The sequence below is a fragment of the Phaethon aethereus genome, assembly GCF_964289735.1.
Source record: "Phaethon aethereus genome assembly, chromosome: 36".
NCBI classification, from domain to species: Eukaryota; Metazoa; Chordata; class Aves; order Phaethontiformes; family Phaethontidae; genus Phaethon; species Phaethon aethereus.
In genome coordinates, this window is record NC_138612.1 from 39,930 (window position 1) to 59,283 (window position 19,354).

General features: G+C 71.1%; 3 protein-coding genes across 3 annotated transcripts; 2 read left to right on the forward strand and 1 right to left on the reverse strand.

Annotated features, from left to right (window-relative positions):
* Window positions 1-4,948: 4,948 nt before the first annotated feature.
* ACTL6B (actin like 6B) lies at window positions 4,949-10,052 on the forward strand (the record flags this gene model as incomplete). Its single annotated transcript, XM_082012368.1, has 14 exons — window positions 4,949-4,973; window positions 5,143-5,219; window positions 5,794-5,959; window positions 6,385-6,485; window positions 6,593-6,690; window positions 7,505-7,599; window positions 7,710-7,816; window positions 8,495-8,584; window positions 8,688-8,749; window positions 8,835-8,949; window positions 9,032-9,112; window positions 9,198-9,293; window positions 9,642-9,728; window positions 9,830-10,052. 14 exons carry the CDS (start codon window positions 4,949-4,951, stop codon window positions 9,908-9,910), a joined length of 1,281 nt encoding a protein of 426 aa, XP_081868494.1. The 3' UTR covers window positions 9,911-10,052.
* A 1,206-nt stretch (window positions 10,053-11,258) lies between these two features.
* Window positions 11,259-14,399, forward strand: MEPCE (methylphosphate capping enzyme; the record flags this gene model as incomplete). Its single annotated transcript, XM_082012370.1, has 4 exons — window positions 11,259-12,413; window positions 13,547-13,765; window positions 13,851-13,977; window positions 14,347-14,399. The coding sequence occupies 4 exons, from the start codon at window positions 11,259-11,261 to the stop codon at window positions 14,397-14,399; spliced, it is 1,554 nt and encodes a 517-aa protein (XP_081868496.1).
* A 701-nt stretch (window positions 14,400-15,100) lies between these two features.
* On the reverse strand, window positions 15,101-18,128 carry PPP1R35 (protein phosphatase 1 regulatory subunit 35; the record flags this gene model as incomplete). Its single annotated transcript, XM_082012350.1, is given in 7 exon segments — window positions 15,101-15,265; window positions 15,348-15,460; window positions 15,550-15,754; window positions 17,284-17,332; window positions 17,608-17,705; window positions 17,789-17,893; window positions 17,895-18,128. Coding segments are annotated over 7 exon segments (969 nt in total).
* Between the last annotated feature and the right edge of the window lie 1,226 nt (window positions 18,129-19,354).

Genomic DNA, 19,354 nt, shown 5'->3' on the forward strand with positions numbered 1-19,354 from the left:
AGCCCGGCCCCTCCCCCCCTCCTGCCCCTCCCCCCCCCGGAGGCCCGAGGCGTCGCTGCTGCCGCCATCTTTATTGGGGCGCCGCGTCGCCGCCGTCACCGGCGCCCCGGAGCGCCCGGGGGGGGGGGAGGGCAGGGCTGCGGAGCGTGGGGGGATGGGCAAGTCCGCGGGGGGGGCGGGGGAGGGGTGTCGCTGTGAGTCTTGGTGGCCCCCAGTGGCTCGTTGGTGGCCCATGGTGGCCCCCGGTGGCTCACTGGTGGCCCACAGCAGGTCACTGGTGGCCCATGGTGACTTGCGGTGGCCCATGGTGGCTCACTGGTGGGCCATGGCAGCTCAGTGGTGGCCCACAGCAGGTCATTGGTGGCCCCCAGTGGCTCATTGGTAGTCCTCAGTGACCATTGGTTGCCCTCGGTGGCTTGTGGTGGCCCATGGTGGCTCATTGGTGGCCCTCAGTGACTCATTGGTTGCCCATGGTGACTTGTGGTGGCTCCCGGTGGCTCGTTGGTGGCCCACAGCAGGTCATTGGTGGCCCATGGTGGCTCGCTGGTGGCCCACAGTAGCTCATTGGTGGTCCCCAGCAGCCCATTTGTGGCCTGTGGTGACTTGTGGTTGCCCCCAGTGACTCATTGGTGGCCCATGGTGGCTCATTGGTGACCCCCAATGATTCGTGGTGGCCCCGGCAGCTTGTTGGTGGCCCGTGGTGACTTGTGGTGGCCCACGGTGTCTCAATGGCGGCCCATGGTGGCTCATCAGTGGCCTGTGGTGACTTGTGGTGGCCCGTGGTGACTTGTGGTGGCCCACGGTGTCTCATTGGCAGCCCATGGTGGCTCATCAGTGGCCTGCGGTGACTTGTGGTGGCCCCCAGTGACTCATTGGTGGCCCATGGTGGCTCATCAGTGGCCTGTGGTGACTTGTGGTGGCCCATGGTGGCTCACTGGTGACCCCCAATGGCTCATTGGTGACCCCCAACGACTCGTGGCGGCCCCGGCAGCTTGTTGGTGGCCCGTGGTGTCTCACTGGTCACCCACGGTGTCTCATTGACGGCCCATGGTGGCTCGTCAGTGGCCCGCGGTGACTTGTGGTGGCCCATGGTGGTTCATTGGTGGCCCATGGTGGCTCGTCAGTGGCTCGCGGTGACTTGTGATGGCCCGTGGTGACTCGTGGTGGCCCATGGTGGCTCATTGGTGGCTCATCGGTGGCCTGTGGTGACTTGTGGTGGCCCATGGTGGCTCATTGGTGGCCTGTGGTGACTTGTGGTGGTGCATGGTGACTTGTGGTGGCCCATGGTGGCTCATTGGTGGCCCATGGTGGCTCATCAGTGGCCTGTGGTGACTTGTGGTGGCCTGTGGTGACTCGTGGTGGCCCGTGGTGACTCATTGGTGGCTCATCGGTGGCCTGTGGTGACTTGTGGTGGCCCGTGGTGACTTGTGGTGGCCCATGGTGGCTCATCGGTGGCCCGTGGTGACTTGTGGTGGCGCATGGTGACTTGTGGTGGCCCGTGGTGGCTCATCAGCGGCCTGTGGTGACTTGTGGTGGCCCGTGGCGGCTCATTGGTGGCCCACGGTGGCTCATTGGCGGCCCACGGTGGCTCATCAGTGGCCCGCGGTGACTCGCGGTGGCCCCCGGGGGCTCATCGGTGACCCCAACTGACCCGCCGGTGGCCCGCGGCGACTTGCGGCGGCCCCCGGCCGCGCCGGACCCTCCGGGGCCGCCCCCCCCCCTCACGCGCAGGGGGCCTCCCGGCAGACCCTGATGTGGATGGCCGAGTTGTGGCGGGGGCGGGGGGACGCCCCCCCCTCCCCCTCGTCCTCCGCGTCACCCTCCCCGTCCCCGCGGCGGCGGCGGGGGGCGGCGGGGGGGGCGCGGCTGACGGAGGAGGTGCTGGCGTGGAGCCGCAGCGCGCCGGGCGCGCCGGCCTGCAGCTGCAGCGCCAGGTTGATGGCCCGGGGCACGGCCAGGCCCAGCCCGTGTAGGCGCAGCTCCCCCGGGGGGGGCGCGGGGGGGTCCCCCCGAGCCCCCCCGCCCCCCCCCGGCGCCAGCAGCCGCTGGCAGCGTCGCAGCTGCGCGCGGAAATCCGTCCGCGCCGTCACGAACACGTCGGCGCCGGCTCCGGGGGGGGCGGGGAGGGGAAGGGAAGGGGGGCGGGGGGCCGGGCCCCGGCGGCGGCGGCGGCGGGGGTCGCCCTCCCCCGTCCCCGGCGACCCCCCCGCTGCCGGTGATGCCGTGTGTCCCGTGGACATCCTGCGGGGGGAGGGGGAGGGAGATCAGGGACACAGGGGGGAGTCCCGGGACCCCCCCCGGTCCCCCCACCCCCCCCCATGCCAAACAGAATCCCAGCCCCCCCCCGGAGCGCCGCAGGCCCCCCCATAAGCCCCCCCCCAGCCCCACGGATCTCCCCATAGCCCCCTCCCCCGCGGCCCCCGCAACTCCACGAGCCCCCCAACCCCCCAGGGAGACCCCCCCAGGCCCCCCGCCCCCCCCCTCCCCCGTCCGCACCTCGCCGCTTCCTCCGCCGCCGCCGCCGCTTCCGCTTCCGGGGGCTCGACCCCGCCCCCTGCCCAAGACCCGCCTCCTCTAACCCTGACCACGCCCCCTTACGATCACGCTCCACCCCCGCCCCGGCGGCTCCGTCCCCTGGCTGAATGGAGCCCGGGTGGGGCGGGGCGTGCCCGCTTCACGTGGCTTTAAGCCCCGCCCCTCCCCACTCCCGTCACGTGACGCGCCGCCGCCATTTCGGTCCCTATGGAAACCGGGGCTTCCCCCAACAAGGCCCGTTGCCGTGGCGACCGCGGACACGCCCCTTTCCAGGCCCGTTGCCATGGAGACCCGGACCCCTCCGTCCCGAGTGGGGACACGAGGGGTCACGGGGACATTGAGGGGGGCCGGGGGGGCACGTGGGGTCGTTGGGGGACAGACAAGGGAACTGCCCCCCCCAGCCCCTCTGGGCCCCCCCAAACACGCCAGGGCCCCCACCCAAAGTACCCTCTGCGACCCCCCCCCCGAATACCCCCCGCCCCACTGGGACCCCTCAGGCACCCCCTGGGACCCCCAAACACCCTCTAACCCCCCGGGTCCCCCCCGGTGCAGGGGTCCTCCCCACCCACTCTGCCCCCCAAGCATTGGGGTCAGGCTCTGGGCAATCTATGGGGATCTATGGGGGGGTCTGTGGGGCGGGGGGGGGCTCAGGGGTTCTCTGGGGGCATCCATGAGGATCTGTGGGGCAGCCGTGGGGCTGACTGTGCACCCCCTGCAGGATAGGATATGGGGGGGGGGCTATGGGGTGGCAGCTGTGGGGCCAAGGCTATGGGGGGGGCACCATGGAGGGTCCAGGGGACAGTATGAGGGGCCAGGGGGGGCTCTATGGGTGTTGGGGGCACTGATGGGGGTCAGCGTGTGGGGCTGGGAAGGGTGTGATGGCGGGGGGGGCTCTGCGGGGCCTGGGGGCACCCTATGGGGCTGGGGGCGAATCTCTAGGTGTCCATGGTGGGGGGGGTCCTGGGGGTCTAATGTGGGTCTGGGGGGCTATCGGGGAGGGGGGGGCTCTGTGTGGGTCCGGTGGGGGGAATGGAGGGGGTCTGGGGGGGGCGCTTTGTGTGGGGCTGACCCCCTCCCCCCCAGGCTACTCGCTGCACGGCCCCGGGCTGGAGGAGTACTGAGACCCACGGCTGCCCCACGGCACCCCGTGACAGACCCAGCCGCACTTTAGCACCGGAGCTGCCCCACGGTGCTGCCCACAACCAGGAGCCCGATGGCGCTGCCCCATGGCACCACCCCACAGCCAGCCCAGGGCTGCCCCACGGACGCCGGAGCTGCCCCACGGCGCAGCCGGACCCATTGCACAAGGGCCACCCCGCCCCCAGCCCCCCAAGTCGTCCCCCCCCCCCCGCATTTACATTTACGCAGCCAGGCCCCGCCCCACCGACCCCGCCCCTCCGTCGTCAGACACGCCCCTTCCAGAGCTGGCCCCGCCCCTTGGACAACACACTGCCCCGGTGTTGGCCCCGCCCCCTCACGCCGCGGCCACGCCCCCTTTTGTAGCGTGGGGCGGGGCGAGGGGAGCCCGGATCTGGGGGGAATTGGGGCGATTTGGGGTTTTGTGGGTTTTTCTAAAGCAAAACCCGGGCAGACTCCGCCCCTCCCCCATGCCTGAAATCAGCCATTTTGGATTTTTTTTTCCCCCCAGCGAGAAAAACCCACGCCCCTCCCCCACCCCTTACCTCCCGCTGGGGGAGGGGCCCGGCTCCCCCCTCCCCCACCCCCCCTTCCTAATGAGAGTGGCAAAGGGTTTACGGGCCCCCCACCCCCCTCGGTGCAGCCGCGTGGGCTCCGTGGGTCACCCCTCCCCCCAGGGGTGGGCGGGGGCTCGGTAAGCCCCACCCTTTTCAACTCAGTGGGCGGGACTTAGGGAAGTGTCATCAAAGTGCAGTGGGCGGGTCTCAAGGGAAGCCCCGCCTACCCACTCCAGGTACAATGGGAAGGAGGGTGAGGGAAGCCCCGCCCCTCTGGCTGCAGCAGGTGGGGCTGAGAGGCCACGCCCCCCCGCAGTGGGCAGGTCCCGACGCAAAGGACCCACCCCCCCGATGTTGCAGCGACGGGTGGCCACGCCCCCGCCCCGACACGCCCCCTCGTTAAGCCACGCCCCCCGCACGCCATCACAGCAAAACACCCCCTCCCTTCCCACCGCCTGCCCCCGCCCCCAAGGGGGCGTGTCCCGGATGGCTGGACACCCCCCCCCGACCCGGAGAGGGAGGGGGAGCGGACAGGGGGAGCCCCCAACCCTTAACATAAAAAGACGGCGCCTGCCCCTTTAAGCCGCCCTCATTGTCTGCGGCGCCGTCCAATCAGCGTGCGCGCAGGACGGCGACCGCCGATTGGCTGCGCTTCCCCCCGCTGGCCACGCCCACCGCGCCGCCGGGCGCTGTCCAGTGCTGAACCCGCGGCCGCCGCCATGAGCGGGGGGGTCTACGGCGGCGGTAGGGGGGGGGGGGGGACCGAGGAGGGGCGGGGCCAGCGGGAGGGGGCGGGGCCGCACCGGAAGGGGGCGGGGCCAGCGGGGAGGGGGGCCGGGGCCACGGACGGCGGGAGGGGGGAGGACGGGGGTGCGGGGGGTCCCGGTATCACCGTCCCCCGGTGTCCCCCCAGACGAGGTGGGGGCGTTGGTCTTCGACATCGGCTCCTTCTCGGTGCGCGCCGGCTACGCCGGGGAGGACTGTCCCAAGGTGGGTGTCACCGCGTCCCCCGCGTCCCCCCGGTGGGACGGGGCCACCGTCCCCGTGGCCGTGGCATCCCCGAGGCCACCACCCGCAGGCCAACGTCCCCATGGTGGTGGCATCTCCATGGCCATGGCATCCCCAAGGCCAACAGCCTCATCCCCATGGTGGTGGCATCTCCATGGCTATGGTGTCCCCAAGGCCACCAGCCTCAAGCCAACATCTGCATCGCGGCGACATCCCCATGGCCATGGTGTCCCCATGGCCATCAACCACAGGTCAACGTCCCCATCGTGGTGACATCACCTTTCTGTCCCCATGTCCCACCATGGTGATGTCCCCATGGTCACGTTGCCCCCAAGGTCACCACCCGCAGGCCAACGTCCCCACCACGGTGACATCTCCATGGCCATGCCATCCCCGTGTCCCCATGGCCATCACCCAGAGGTCAATGTCCCTGTCACGGTGATGTCCCCATGGCCATGCTGTCCCCAAGGCCACTACCCCATCACACCCCCCTGGCCACGGCCACGCCGCGTCCCCACCCCGTGTCCCCGTGGTGGTGGTGACGGGGCGGTGGCAGGCGGACTTCCCCACCACGGTGGGGCTGCTGTCCCCCGAGGAGGTGGCCCTGGAGCTGGATGGTGACAAGGACAAGAAGGGGGGGAAGATCTATTACATCGACACCAACGCGCTGCACGTGGCCCGCGAGGGCATGGAGGTCCTCTCGCCCCTCAAGAACGGCATGAGTGAGTGGGGCCACCGCGGAGGGCCACCATGGGGACAGGAACACCCTGCAGGGCCACGGGGAACCCGTAGGGGGCATCTCAGGGGGTCGGGTGTCACCCAATGGGGCCACCACGGGGTTGGGGGTCACCTCCTGGGGCCACCACAAGGTTGAGGTCAGCCAATGGTGGCCACCACAGGGTTGGGGGTCATACAATGGGGACGTCATGGGGCTGGGGTCTCCTGATGGGGCCACCACGGGGTTGGGGGTCACCTTGTGGGGCCACCACAAGGTTGGGGGTCAACCAGCAGGGCCACCATGGGGTTGGGGGTCACCCAATAGAGAACAGCATGGGGTTGAGGTCATCCCATACAGCACCACCCCTCCGGACCACCCCCCAGGACCCCCCCACCCCCCTGTCCCCACTCACCATCCCCGTGTCCCCAGTCGAGGACTGGGAGTGCTTCCAGGCCATCTTGGACCACACCTACGGGAAGCACGTCAAGTCAGAGCCAGGCCTCCACCCCGTCCTCATGTCCGAGGCCCCGGTAGGTGGCCCCCGCACCCATGTGTCACCCCCGCCGTGGTGGTGGGGTCCCCCGGTGTCCCCACGGTGTCCCCACGGTGTCCCCACGGTGTCTCCGCGGCCCCGCAGTGGAACACGCGGGCCAAGAGGGAGAAGCTGACGGAGCTGATGTTCGAGCACTACAACATCCCGGCCTTCTTCCTCTGCAAGACGGCCGTGCTCACCGCGTATCCCTGGTGTCCCCAACGGTGTCCCCAACAGTGTCACCCACCCGTGTCACCCACCCAGTCACCCAGCCCCCTCTCCCTGGGTGTCCACACAACCTCCCGTGGTGGGTGCGGGGGAAACTGGGTGGATGGTGGGTCGAGTGGTAGTTGGGTGGGTGGTTGCTGGGTCTAGAGGGGGGTGGCTGGTTGGGTGGTGGGTGGGTCTAGAAATGGGTGGGGGGGTGGTTGGGTGGGTCTAGGGGTAGTTGGGTTGGTGGTTGGGTGGGTCTAGAGATAGTTGGGTGGGTCTAGGGGTGGGTGGTTGGTGGCTTTAGAGGTGGCTGGGTGGTTGCTTGGATGGGTCCATGGCTGGTCGAGCGCTTGGTTGGGTGGGTCTGTAGGTGGTTGGGTGGTTCATTGGGTGGTCAGCTGGGTGGCTGGTTCTGTGGGTGGGTGTGTAGTTGGGATGGTTGGGTGGGGGGGTGGGTAGTTGGGGGGTGCTGGTTAGGAGGGGCTGGCTGGGGGCTGTTTGGGTGGGCGCCAGGGTGCTGAGCTGTCGGCACACACCCTTGGGTGTTGTGCGGGTGCTGGGCAGGCTCGTTAGCCAGCAGCTGGGGCCTTCGTTTGGCTGGTCGGGTCGTTAGGGCTTCGTTAGCCCTCGATGGGCTGATTATCTGCCTGGGGGCAGGGGCTCACGCCTCCCCAGAGGACGGGGTGGGTTCCTGGTGGGACCACTGGCAGTGGCTCTTCGTTAGCGGGCCGCTCCTCATTAGCGGGGCTCCGCCCTCGTCTGCGAGGCCCCTCATTAGCGTTACCCTTGACCGTGGCGGCCCAGCTTCGCCAACGGGCGCAGCACAGGGCTGGTCCTGGACAGCGGGGCCACCCACACCACCGCCATCCCCGTCCACGACGGCTACATCCTCCAGCAAGGTAAGGGGGTGGGATGGGCGGGGTCGCTGGAGGCGGGGTGTGGCCAGGCGGGGCGTGGCCAGGCAGGGTGTGGCCAGGCGGGGCAGGCGACTCACCGGTAGCCCCCGCAGGCATCGTCAAGTCCCCGCTGGCCGGCGACTTCATCTCCATGCAGTGCCGGGAGCTCTTCCAGGAGATGAACATCGACATCGTGCCGCCCTACATGATCGCCGCCAAGGTAGGGGCGGGGCCAGCGGAGGACACGCCCCCCGCGGCAGCAGCCTAGCAGAGAAAGCGGTTGTTAAGCTCTGCCCCTTGGGGGGCAGCTCCGCCCCACCAGGTCGTGTCCCCCCCACCTGACCCCTGGGTTCTGCCCTCTGAGGGGTGGCCCCACAGGAAGGCCACGCCCACTTAGGGGCGGTGCATCCCTTAGCTCCACCCCCTAAGGCCACCCCCACTTCTTTAGGGGCCACCCCCTCTTAGCTTCCCCCCTTTGGGGTGGCCTGCCCATAGGCTCCACCCATTTAGGGGCAGTCTTTCATCTTAGCTCCACCCCTTTGAGTCAGCCCTTCCACTTAGCTCCACCCCCTTGGCCCAGCCCTGCCCCTTAGCTCCCCCTCCTTGGCCCACCCCCTTCTTTAGCTCCACCCCTTTCCTTATCTCCACCCCCTCGGGCCAGCCCTTCCCCTTTAGGGCCAGCCCCTTTCCTTAGCTCCACCCCTCCTTAGCCCCAACCACTTGACGACAGCCTGTGCATAGATAGGCTCCACCCCTTCAGGGACAGCCCACCCTCAGGCTCCACCCCCTCCAGGCCATTCCCACCCCCTTCTCACCAGTCTCCCCTCCCCTCAGCTTCACCCTGCCCACTGGGCCACACCCACATAGCCCCGCCCCCTCACTGACACCCCGCCCCCAGGAGCCGGTGCGGGAGGGCGCCCCCCCCAACTGGAAGAAGAAGGAGAAGCTGCCCCAGGTCTCCAAGTCCTGGCACAACTACACCTGCAACGTGAGCCGGGCCGGGGGGCCGGGGGGCCCCCGTGCCCGGGGCCGCACCTCTGGGGGGCCCCGACGCCTGGCTGCATCCCCCCACTATCGCCGTCCCCCCCCAGGAGGTGATCCAGGACTTCCAGGCCTCGGTGCTACAGGTCTCCGATTCCCCCTATGACGAGCAGTGAGTGCTGGGAGGATTTTGGGGGGAGGCTCAGGGGGGTTTTTGGGGTCCCCCCCACCTCACAAGCCCCCCTCGCCCCCCCCAGGGTGGCCGCCCAGATGCCCACCGTTCACTACGAGATGCCCAATGGCTACAACACCGACTACGGGGCCGAGCGGCTCCGCATCCCCGAGGGGCTCTTCGATCCCTCCAACGTCAAGGTTGGGGGGGTCCTGGGGAGGGGGGTTGGTGGCGCTAAGGGGTTTGGAGGGGACCCCTTTGACCCCGCTCCGTCACCCCCAGGGCCTCTCGGGGAACACGATGCTGGGCGTGGGGCACGTGGTGACCACCAGCATCGGGATGTGCGATATCGACATCCGACCGGTGAGTCCCCGGAGATTCGGGGGGATGTTGTGGGGGGCAGCGGGGACACCCCAGCTCCCCCGTGTTTCCCCTCCTCCCCGCACAGGGTCTCTACGGCAGCGTCATCGTCACGGGGGGAAACACCCTGCTGCAGGGCTTCACCGACCGCCTCAACCGGGAGCTCTCCCAGAAGACGCCCCCCGTGAGGGACGGGGGGGCCCAGGCATTCGGGGAGGAGCCCCCCCCCTCCGTGGGATGTTGGGGGGCTGGGAGGAACCCAGGCACCTGGGCAGGGGACCGTCAATCCCCCCCCCGTGGGATACAGTGGGGCTGGAGGGTGACCCAGGCATTCGGGGAGGGAACCGCACCCCACTCCAGGGCTGGGGGGGACCCCGGTGTCTGGGGCAGGGACCCCCAACCTGCCCTGTGGGCCAGGAGGGACCCCATCCCCCTGCAGGACATCAGGGAGCTAAGGTGGGGGACACCCAGACTGGGCTCCCAGTTGCCCCCAGTGACTCCCAGCTGCCCCCCTTTGCCCCCCCACCCCCAGAGCATGCGCCTGAAGCTGATCGCCAGCAACAGCACCATGGAGCGGCGCTTCAGCCCCTGGATCGGGGGCTCCATCCTCGCCTCCCTCGTGAGTGGGGAGGGGGCTTGGGGGAGCGGACGGGGGCCCGGAGGCCCGGGTCCCTCACCCCACGCCCCCCCCCCGTGTGTGTGTGTGCGGCTCCCCCCCAGGGCACCTTCCAGCAGATGTGGATCTCGAAGCAGGAGTACGAGGAGGGGGGGAAGCAGTGCGTGGAGCGCAAGTGCCCCTGAGCGGGGCGCGGCCCTGCCCCGCGGCCTCGCCCCTCCGGCGTTGGCGCTGCGGGGCTGGGAGAGGGGGAAAAAAAAAAACCCCCGACAAAAAAAAAAGACAAAAAAAAAAATCTCTGAGGAAAAAAAGATTAAAAACCCCAAATCGCAAACGCGACGCGCGGCCTAGCGCGGCCTACCCGGCGGGGCCCAGCCCAGGCGGCGCCGCGCCGGCTGGCTCGGGCAGGGAGGTGCGGGAGCCCGGGGGAGGCGTTTGCGTGGGGTCTAAGCGGGGCGGGGGTGGGCAGGCGGTTACCGATTTCGCGAGTTTTTCCCTCAAAAGTGCGGGCGTTGCGGCGCGCGCTCCGCCCCGGCGCCTTCCCGCCCTGGCGCGCGGCCCCGCGGGCATGCGCGTGGTCGACGCGGGGGCGGGGGGGAGAGGACTGCGCATGCGCAGGGCAAGGCGCGAGCCTGGGGAGACGGAGAACGCATGCGTGTGCGGGCGCCCCACCCCACGCGCCGCGGGCGCGGCGATGCTGCGCATGCGTAGACGGAGCGGGTGGGACGGCCTGAACCCGGTGTGACTCACCGCGCATGCGCGTCGCCCCGCCGCTCCTTTGGGGGGCCCGCGCATGCGCGTTGCCCCGCAGGAGCCATGCGGCTGCGCACGTGGTCCCCGCCTGGTCATTCACGGACGGGGCGGGGGGGGGGGGGGCAAGGTGGGGGGGGGGGGGCCGTGGTGGCAGCTCGGGGTGGGGGGTCGCCGGGTTGAGAGACGTCATGAGCGGAGAGATGACGTATTGGACCGGCGGAGGGAGGGGGAGGATGGAGAAGATAGGCGACATAAGCGTATGGCGGCGCGCTCTAGCCGCTGCGCATGCGCGGCCACTCCGTAGACTCCAACTCCCGGCGATCCCCGCGCGGGGCGAGGCCCCCGAGGCGCCCGCAACGCGCCTGCTCCGGCGTCACTGTGCCGCTCTGCTGACGTCGCTCCCCCCAGTCGCTCCCACCGCGCTCCGCGCATCTCCACAACCCTCAACCGGACGCTCCCCGCCGCCCCCCCGCCTCTCCCGGGGGTCGCTCCTCTTGCGCAACCCGCGCAGGCACTCGCTGAGGCCACCCTCATGCTTCAGGCCCCCCCTTCCCCGCGCGCCGCCTCCCCCTATTGGCCGCCTTCCCCGCCGCCTCTTCTCCCATTGGCTCCTCGCTCCCGCCCGCCCCCTGGAGGGAGGTGTAGCCAAGCGTCGCCACGCCCACTCTCTATATAAACCCCGGCGGGCCGCCGCGCTCCTGCCATCGCGGGCGGGAGGTGGCGGGCGCGGAGGGGTCCCGCTCCGCTCCCCCCCTTCACAGCACCCCCTAGCGGCGGCGCATGCGCGGCGGCGGCGGGGCGCAGCGCGCAGGCGCGGGGCGGTCCGCCATGGCGGCCGAGCCAGAGGCCTTCCTGGTACCGCCGCCTCCTCCTTCATCTTCCTCCGCTACCGCGGCCCGGGAGGAGGAAGAAGCTTCGCCCGCCGCCGAGGCTCCGCGCCCACGTAACGGCTTTAGGTCGGCGGGAGGAGGGAAGCGGCGTAGCAGCTGCGGGGCCAAGCAACCGGCCTGGAAACGGCGGCGCCGGGCAGCCTCGGAGTGCGGCCCCGTGCTTCCCTCCGAGTTCTTGCTGGGGGGAAACATCTTCGACCCCTTAAACCTCAACAGTCTGCTGGACGAGGAGGTGAGCCGGGCCCTCAACGCCCGCACCCCGCAATCCTCCCCCCTCCCCGCCCGCGGCCGCGACCCCGTCGAGATCCTGGTCCCTCGCGACATCACCGACCCCCTCAGCCTCAACGCCCCCGGCGAGGGGCTGCGCTTGGCTTCCCCCGCCAAAACCGCTCGGCGCCGCCACCGTCACCGCGGCCAGCAGCGAGCCGCCGCCGTCACCGCCGCCGACGAGGCCGCCTGCCCTCACGCCCTCCCCGCCGCCGCCACCCCGCCGCCATGCGCCGCCGCCTGCCCCGCCGCCGGCCGCCATCGGAAACGTCGACGGACTTGCAGTAAATCAGAAGGAACCCGTCCCCCTCCGGAAAAACCCAAACCGCCCGGAAAAATTCCGCAGCAGCGTCAGCGCCGGCAAGTTAGAAAATTCCAATATGGCAATTATTGCAAATATTATGGTTACCGGAACCCCGACTGCGAGGACGGGCGGCTGCGAGCCATGCGCCCCGAGTGGTTCGCGGGGAAGGAGGTGCTGGACGTGGGGTGCAACGTGGGACACCTCACCCTCAGCATCGCCAAACGTTGGGGACCCGCCCGGGTGGTGGGGTTGGACATTGACGGGGGGTTGATCCGCTCGGCCCGGCAGAACATCCGGCATTACCTGTCGGAGGAGATCCAGGCGGAAGCGGCGGCCGGAGGAGGGGGGAACGGCGGCGGGCGGAAGGGTTTTCCTGCCGCGCTCCTGGCCAGTCGGGGTCCCATCGCCGCCCCCCGCCTGCCCCCCGACGGGCCCGGAGCCGCCGACTTCCCGCACAACGTCGTTTTTGTCACGGTGAGCGGGGGGGGGGACGAGGATGGCGCTTGGGGGGTCACGGCCCGTTTTGGGGGAATGTGAGGGGTTTGGGGGGGGTCATGGTGGTGTGAGGCGTCACAGAGGGGTTTTGGGGGGGGCGCAAGGCCATTGGGGAAGGTCTCAGTGGGTTTTGGGGGGTGAGAAGGGGTTGGGGGGTGCTAAAACCCAGGGCTGGACCCTGTGGGGGTGGGGTTTGCAGATGGGAGGGGCTTTGAGGGGCGGGGTTAGTGGCGAGACACGCCCCCAGCAGTGAGAGGGGCTTGGGGAGGTGCACAGAGACCTTGGGGGGCTGATGTGGGGCTGGGTGTGGGGCAGCCTGTGTCCACCAGTGAGGGCTGGTGTGGGGCAGCCCCACGCCTTAGTTGGGGACCCCCAAGTCTCTCAGTGGGGCTCAGTATGGGGGTTTCCCCCCCCAACCCCTCAGTGCCCCCCAAGAGCCCTCACTAGGGCTCAGCATGACCCCCCCCAGACCCCCCAAAACCCCTCCGTGAGGCCCAGCACGACCCCCCACATCCCTCAGTGCCCTCAACTTCCTCCGTGGGGCTCAGCATGTGCCCCCCACACCCCCCAAAACCTCTCTGTGAGGCTCAGCACGACCCCCCACATCCCTCAGTGCCCTCAACTTCCTCCGTGGGGCTCAGCATGTGCCCCCCACACCCCCCAAAACCTCTCCGTGAGGCTCAGCACGACCCCCCACATCCCTCAGTGCCCTCAACTTCCTCTGTGGGGCTCAGCATGTGCCCCCCACACCCCCCAAAACCTCTCCATGAGGCCCAGCACGACCCCCCACATCCCTCAGTGCCCTCAACTTCCTCCGTGGGGCTCAGCATGTGCCCCCCACACCCCTTAATACCCCCCCCACGCCTCAGTGGGGCTCAGCATGTGCCCCCCAAAACCCCTCCGTGGGGCTCACACCCCCCCCCTCATCCCTCAACACCCCTCACCCCCCGCCGTGGGGCTCAGCATGTGCCCCCCATGTTCCCTCACTGCGACTGTGTGGCTTGTACCCCCCAAAACCCCTCTCCGTGGGTCTCCCCATGCCTCTGTCTCTTCGCATTCCACCCCATAACACCCCTCCCCCTTTTTTTTTTCCTTCCCCCCCCCCCCCCCAGGGGAACTACGTGCCGGAGCGGGAGGAGGCGGTGGCGGCGCAGCGCCCCGAGTTCGACGTGGTGCTTTGCCTCTCCCTCACCAAGTGGGTGCAGCTCAACTGGGGGGACGAGGGTCTCAAACGTCTCTTCCGTCGCGTCTACCGGCACCTGCGGCCCGGGGGGCTCCTGCTCCTCGAACCCCAACCCTGGGCCTCCTACCGCAAGCGCAAAGGGCTGACGGTGAGCGCCGGGGGGCGGGGGGGGGGCAGCGTTTTTAGGGGGAGGATTCAGGGCTGATTTTGTGCCCCCCTTCCCAAAAAACAAGGAGACGACCTACAGGAACTACCAGCGGATCCGGCTGCGGCCCGAGCAGTTCCCCTCCTACCTGACCTCCCCCGAAGTGGGGTTCGACAGCTACGAGCTGCTGGGGACCCCCCAGCATGCCGCCAAAGGTGGGGGGCCCTGGAGGCGCGCGCTGTGGAGGGAGACCCCCCCGTCTGCGGCTGTCTGGGGGGGATGGGAGGGAGAGGTGTGGGGTGCGATGCTTGGGTTCACTGGAGGGAGGGGGGAGACCCCAAATCTGTTGGGTTTGGGGGCTGGGGGGGATGCCAAATCTGGGGGGTGGAGGGGGACCCCAAATCTGGGGGGTTTTTGGGGGAGGGGGTGTCATGCGGAGATGTGGGTCCTCGGGAAAGGGATGGCTGTGGGGTGACCCGACCCCATGGAGGGGGGAGGGCCTGGGGGTGTGGGGCTGCCAGCCCCCCGATGGGGGGTGATGTATGTGGGGGGTGTCCCCTAACACCCCCCCCCCTCCCCCCCAGGCTTCCAGCGGCCCATCTATCTCTTCCACAAGGGACGAGGCGACGCCCCCTGAGCCCCCCCCGTGCCCCCCGAGTGTGGGGGGCCCCACCGCCACTGGGGGGGTGTCATGCCCCCCCCCCCCCGATGCCAAACGGGGGGATGGGCTGCGTGTGCCCCCCCCCCCCCAAATTGGGGGTGTTCCCCCTTTCCCCCCCCGGCGTTTGCCGTGGTTTGATCTGGGCCGGGGGGGGGGAGGCCGGGGGGGGCCCTGCGAATAAAGACAACGATTGGTCAGTTGAGGTGTGGGGTTTTTGGGGGGGGGGGGGGGGGGGGAATGATGCGGTTCTTGCTCCCCCACAAGTGGTACAGTCGGGGGGGCGGTGCTGCGTGCCACGTGCCGTCCCCGTCCCCCCCCCCGCGATGGTTCGGCCCAACCGCCCGTCACCATGGTGACAGGTGCACGCCAACAGGTGGCCCCCCCGCGCATGCGCAGGAGGGGTGACCGGGAGGACCCCGCGCGGGGCCTGCTGGGAGTCGTAGTTCGCGCGGACCCGCAGAGCAACGCACCCGCAATGGCCGATGGGACGGGCCCCAGTTGGGGGCGGGGGGCTCAGATAACCCCCAGGGGCTAAAGTGGGGAGAGGGACAGCGGGGAGGGGGGGGCCTCCCAGGTGACACACAACCCCCCCAACACAGTCACCCCCCCAGGAGATTGGACACGTGGGTTTATTGGGGGGGAGGAGTAATTGGGGGGAGGGGGTCGCCCCCCCCCCCTCAGGCCCCCCCCCACTGCTGCAGCTTGCGGTACATGAGGAAGGCGGCTCCGGGGGGGCGGGGGAGGGGCCGGGGGGGCGCCGGGGGGGCGGGGGGGGGCAGCCATGGCTCCCCGCTGCCCCGCCCCGCCCCCCCCACCAGCGCCCCCACCTCGGGGCCGGGCACCTGGGGGGAGGGGGATGGGGGCCCGTCAGCACCCTGGGGTGCCGGGAGGGCCCCGGGGGGGCGGGGGGGGTGTCTCACTCACCTGGGGGGGGGGCGGCGGGGGGGGCGGGACCCCCCTGCGCGGCCCCGGCGGGGGGGGCACGGCCAGGCTGACCAGGCCGCGGTAGAGGCGCTGGGCCGGGGGCACGTTCATGGCTGCGGAACGGGGTGAAAAAGGGGGATTTGGGTTAAAAAAGGGGGGGGGGGGAGGGGGAGGGCGACCCCACCCCCACCCCCCCACTCACCTCCGGCCGCCGCCCCCCCCACGGCGCAGCGCGCGGCGAAGGAGCGGCCCAGCAGCGCGGCGGCCGCCCGGGGGGCGTCGAAGGGCGGCGGGGGGCGACCCCCCCCCGGCCCCCCCCGGCGGCTGCGCGGGGCGGGGGTCGCGAGCGGCGCCCCCCCGCCCTCCTCCTTCCCAGCGTGCACCGCGGCGCCGAGCTCGAACCGCACCTGGGGCGGGGGCACACAGGGATTGGGGGAGGGGCCACGCGTGCCCCCCGCCCCCCTCAATTTTGGGGTGTTCCCCCCCCCGCCCCGCTGACCTGTCGGGGCCCCCCCCCGCGCCCCCCCCGCCGCAGGATCCCGCCGGGCGGCGGCGACGCGGCTGCTGTCATGGCGGCAGTGACCACGCCCCTTCCGCCTCTAGCCACACCCCTCGGCGCACGGCCCTCCTCAAGATGGCGGCAACCAGGACGACCCCAAGATGGCGCCCAGACCCTTCCCAACATGGCGGCGCACCCGCCGTGCCCCGAGTTCGAGTCCCGCCTCCACCCCGAGCGCGAGTCCCGCCTCCACCCCGAGCGCCCCTCCCCCCTTAATTAACCACGACCCTTCCCCCCGTGCTGTAAAAATCGCGGCTTTTATTAAAAAAGGCCCCAAATTGCGTACGGAGGGGGAGGGGCCGTGTGTGTCCCCCACCCCCGGAAGAAAGCAGCAGAGCTGCGGCGAGGGGGGAGCCGGGCGTCCCGGCCCCCCCGCTCGCCCCCTGAGAACCCCCGCGCTCCCCCAGCCCCAGCGTCCGGGCCCCGTCACGCTGAGAGCATCCCCCGAAGTCCCGCAGCAATGGGGGGGGGGGGGGGGGGAGGCGTCCCGCGCCCCTCGAGCCCTGCTCCCCACCCCCGCCACGGGGCGGGGGTCAGGCCGGGGGGCCGTGGGGGCGGGGGGGGCGCAGGCGGGCGAGCTGCTGGGGGGTGGCGAGCGCCCGCAGGAGCCCGTTCTCGCGCTCCAGCGCCGCGCGCCGCTCGCTCAGCTCCTTGATCTGCTCCCGCAGCTGCTCCACCTCCTCCCGCACCGCCAGCAGCAGGTGGCTCTTCACCAGGTCCTGCACCGCCACCGCGTGGGCGCCCGGCCCCCCCGCGCCCGCCCCACGCCCGCCACCCCATGCCGGGACACCACAGCCCCCCCCTGCCCCCCATCTGGCACCCACAACCCCCCATAGCCCTCCACTGTCCCTCATCTGGGACCCACAACACCCCATATCCCTCTGCTGCCCCCATAGAAGACCCAGACCCCTTCACTACCCCCCACCTGGGACCCACAGCACCCTATGAGCCCCCACTGCCCCCCATCTGGAACCCACAGCCCCCCAGAACCCCCCACCTGGGACCCACAGCCCCCCAGCGTCCCCCACTGCCCCTCATCTGGGACCCACAGCACCCTATAAGCCCCCAGAACCCCCCAGCTGGGACCCACAGCCCCCCAGAACCCCCCAGCTGGGACCCACAGCCCCCCAGAGTCCCCCACTGCCCCTCATCTGGGACCCACAGCACCCTATAAGCCTCCACTGCCCCCCATCTGGAACCCACAGCCCCCCAGAACCCCCCAGCTGGGACCCACAGCCCCCCAGAGTCCCCCACTGCCCCTCATCTGGGACCCACAGCCCTACAACAGTGCCCCCCCCACCACGGAGGTGTGCAAGCCCCGCAACCCCCCCGGGAGCCCAGGGGCCGGGCCCCACACCTCCCCCCCCGGGGGCTCACCATGGCCTGCTCGATCTTGTTGTCGATGGCTGTCGCCCCCCCACCAGCGCTGTCGGGATGCGGGAGAGGGTCAGACAGACACCCAGACAGGCACCCCTCCCCCTATGGCACCCAGACGGCCCCTCCCTCCACAGCACCCAGGTGTGGGGGGAGGGGACCAGGCAACTCCCCCCGTTTCCTTCCCCTTTGGGCCAGGGGGCTCGGGGGGGGGGGGGGGAGGAGGGGAGGAGATTCCCCTCCCCCACACCTGCCCAAATGAGGAAGCTCCGCCCCCTCCTCACCACCCCAAACCCGGAAGTCCCACCCCTGTAACCCCCACCTCACCCCTCCTCCTCGCTGTCTTCTCCAGCCAATCCCAGGCGAGCGCTCAGCCCGGCGGTACCGCCCCCGGGGCGGGGCGAAGGGGGTCGTGGGGGCAACGCCTGGAAAGAGAGGGTGGGGGGGTGAGGGGAGGGGCGTGGTCAGCGGTGGCCCCGCCCACCGGGGGCGTAGCCCCGCCCCATACCTGCTGCACCAGCTGGGCGAAGGCCCCGAGCGAACGGGGCTGGTGGGCGGCGGCGGCGGCGGCGGCGGGGGGGGGGAGCAGCGGCGGGGCGGGGGGGGCGCGGGGGGGAGTCGAGGGAGAGAGGGACCCTCCCGCTGCCCCTGGGCACCGCTTCCCTCTCGTAAAAATCCCGACAGATCCACCGGCCCCGCCGCAAGGCTTCGCCGGGAGCGGGTAACCGAACCAAACGGAACCGGGACCCACCGGGGCTGGAGGAGGAACCGTCCGCGTCCCCCCCTCCCCCGCCCCCGTTACCGCCGCGAACGCTGGTGATGGCGAAGCCGCTTTTCTTCCGGCTCATGGCGGCGGGGCGGGGGAAGGGGGGAACATGGCGGGGCCGGGCCCGGAGCCGCGATCGGCGGCGGCGGGTTGCTCAACGGCAAGCCACCCGGAAGTGGCTGCCAGCGGAAGTCCCGCCCCTCGCAACGCCCCGGGGGGCGTGGCCGCGCTGGGCGTCGCACCGCCTTAGAGGCGGTGCGACGCCCAGCGCGACCACGCCCCCCCTCAAAGCCACGCCCCGGCACTGTAACCCGTAGCGTGGGTCCTCCCCGCCGGTAGGGGGCGGTGGCGCCCGCTCCGCCTCGCCCGGACGCTGCGTCAGCGCCATGGAGCGGCGCGGGCGGGAGGCGGGAGCGGCCGGTACGTGGAGGGGGGGGCAGCGGGAGAGGGGTGTGTGTGGGGGGGGGGGGGTGTTAGCGGGTCCCTCCCCGTTAACACCCCCCCCCCACCGCAGGCCACTAGAGCCCCGCCATGGGTCGCCGCCCCCCGTGAGCCCCCGCCCAGGCCCCGGTGGTGGCGGCGGTGGGGGGGGGGGCGCGGTGGAGGATTCCCCCCCCCCCCCCAGGCCCCCCCCAGGAGAGCGGAGCGACAGGTAACGGCGGAAGCGCGTGGGGCTGGGGGGGGGGGGGAGGGACCACGGGCCCAGTTTGGGGGGGGGGGCGGGGTACAGAGCGACCCTCCCCCTCCCCCGCAGGGATGAGCGCCCCCCCGCGGTCGGAGCTGGCCGCCGCCGCCGCCGCCTTCCTGCGGCTGGGGGAAGAGCGCCCCCCCGCGGCCGCCGCCATGAACCTGCTGCAGCGCAAGGGCCGCCCCGACTGGCGCCCCCCACGCGAGGAGGAGTCACGCAAGGGGTGGGTGGGGAGCGGGGCCTGGACCCACGGCCCCCGCGGGCTGGGGGACAGGGGTGTCCTGGGGGGGTTGGGGTGTCCCACTGCACCCCATAACCCCCCCATGGAGGCCTGGGAGGGTCCTGGGGGTCCCGGGGGGGGTTGGGGTGTCCCCCTGCACCCCATAACCCCCCCATGGAGGCCTGGGAGGGTCCTGGGGGTCCCTGGGGGGGTTGGGGTGTCCCCCTGCACCCCATAACCCCCCCATGGAGGCCTGGGAGGGTCCTGGGGGTCCCTGGGGGGGTTGGGGTGTCCCCCTGCACCCCATAACCCCCCCATGGAGGCCTGGGAGGGTCCTGGGGGTCCCGGGGGGGGTTGGGGTGTCCCCCCTATGTCTCAGAACCCCCCTGGGGTGGTTTGG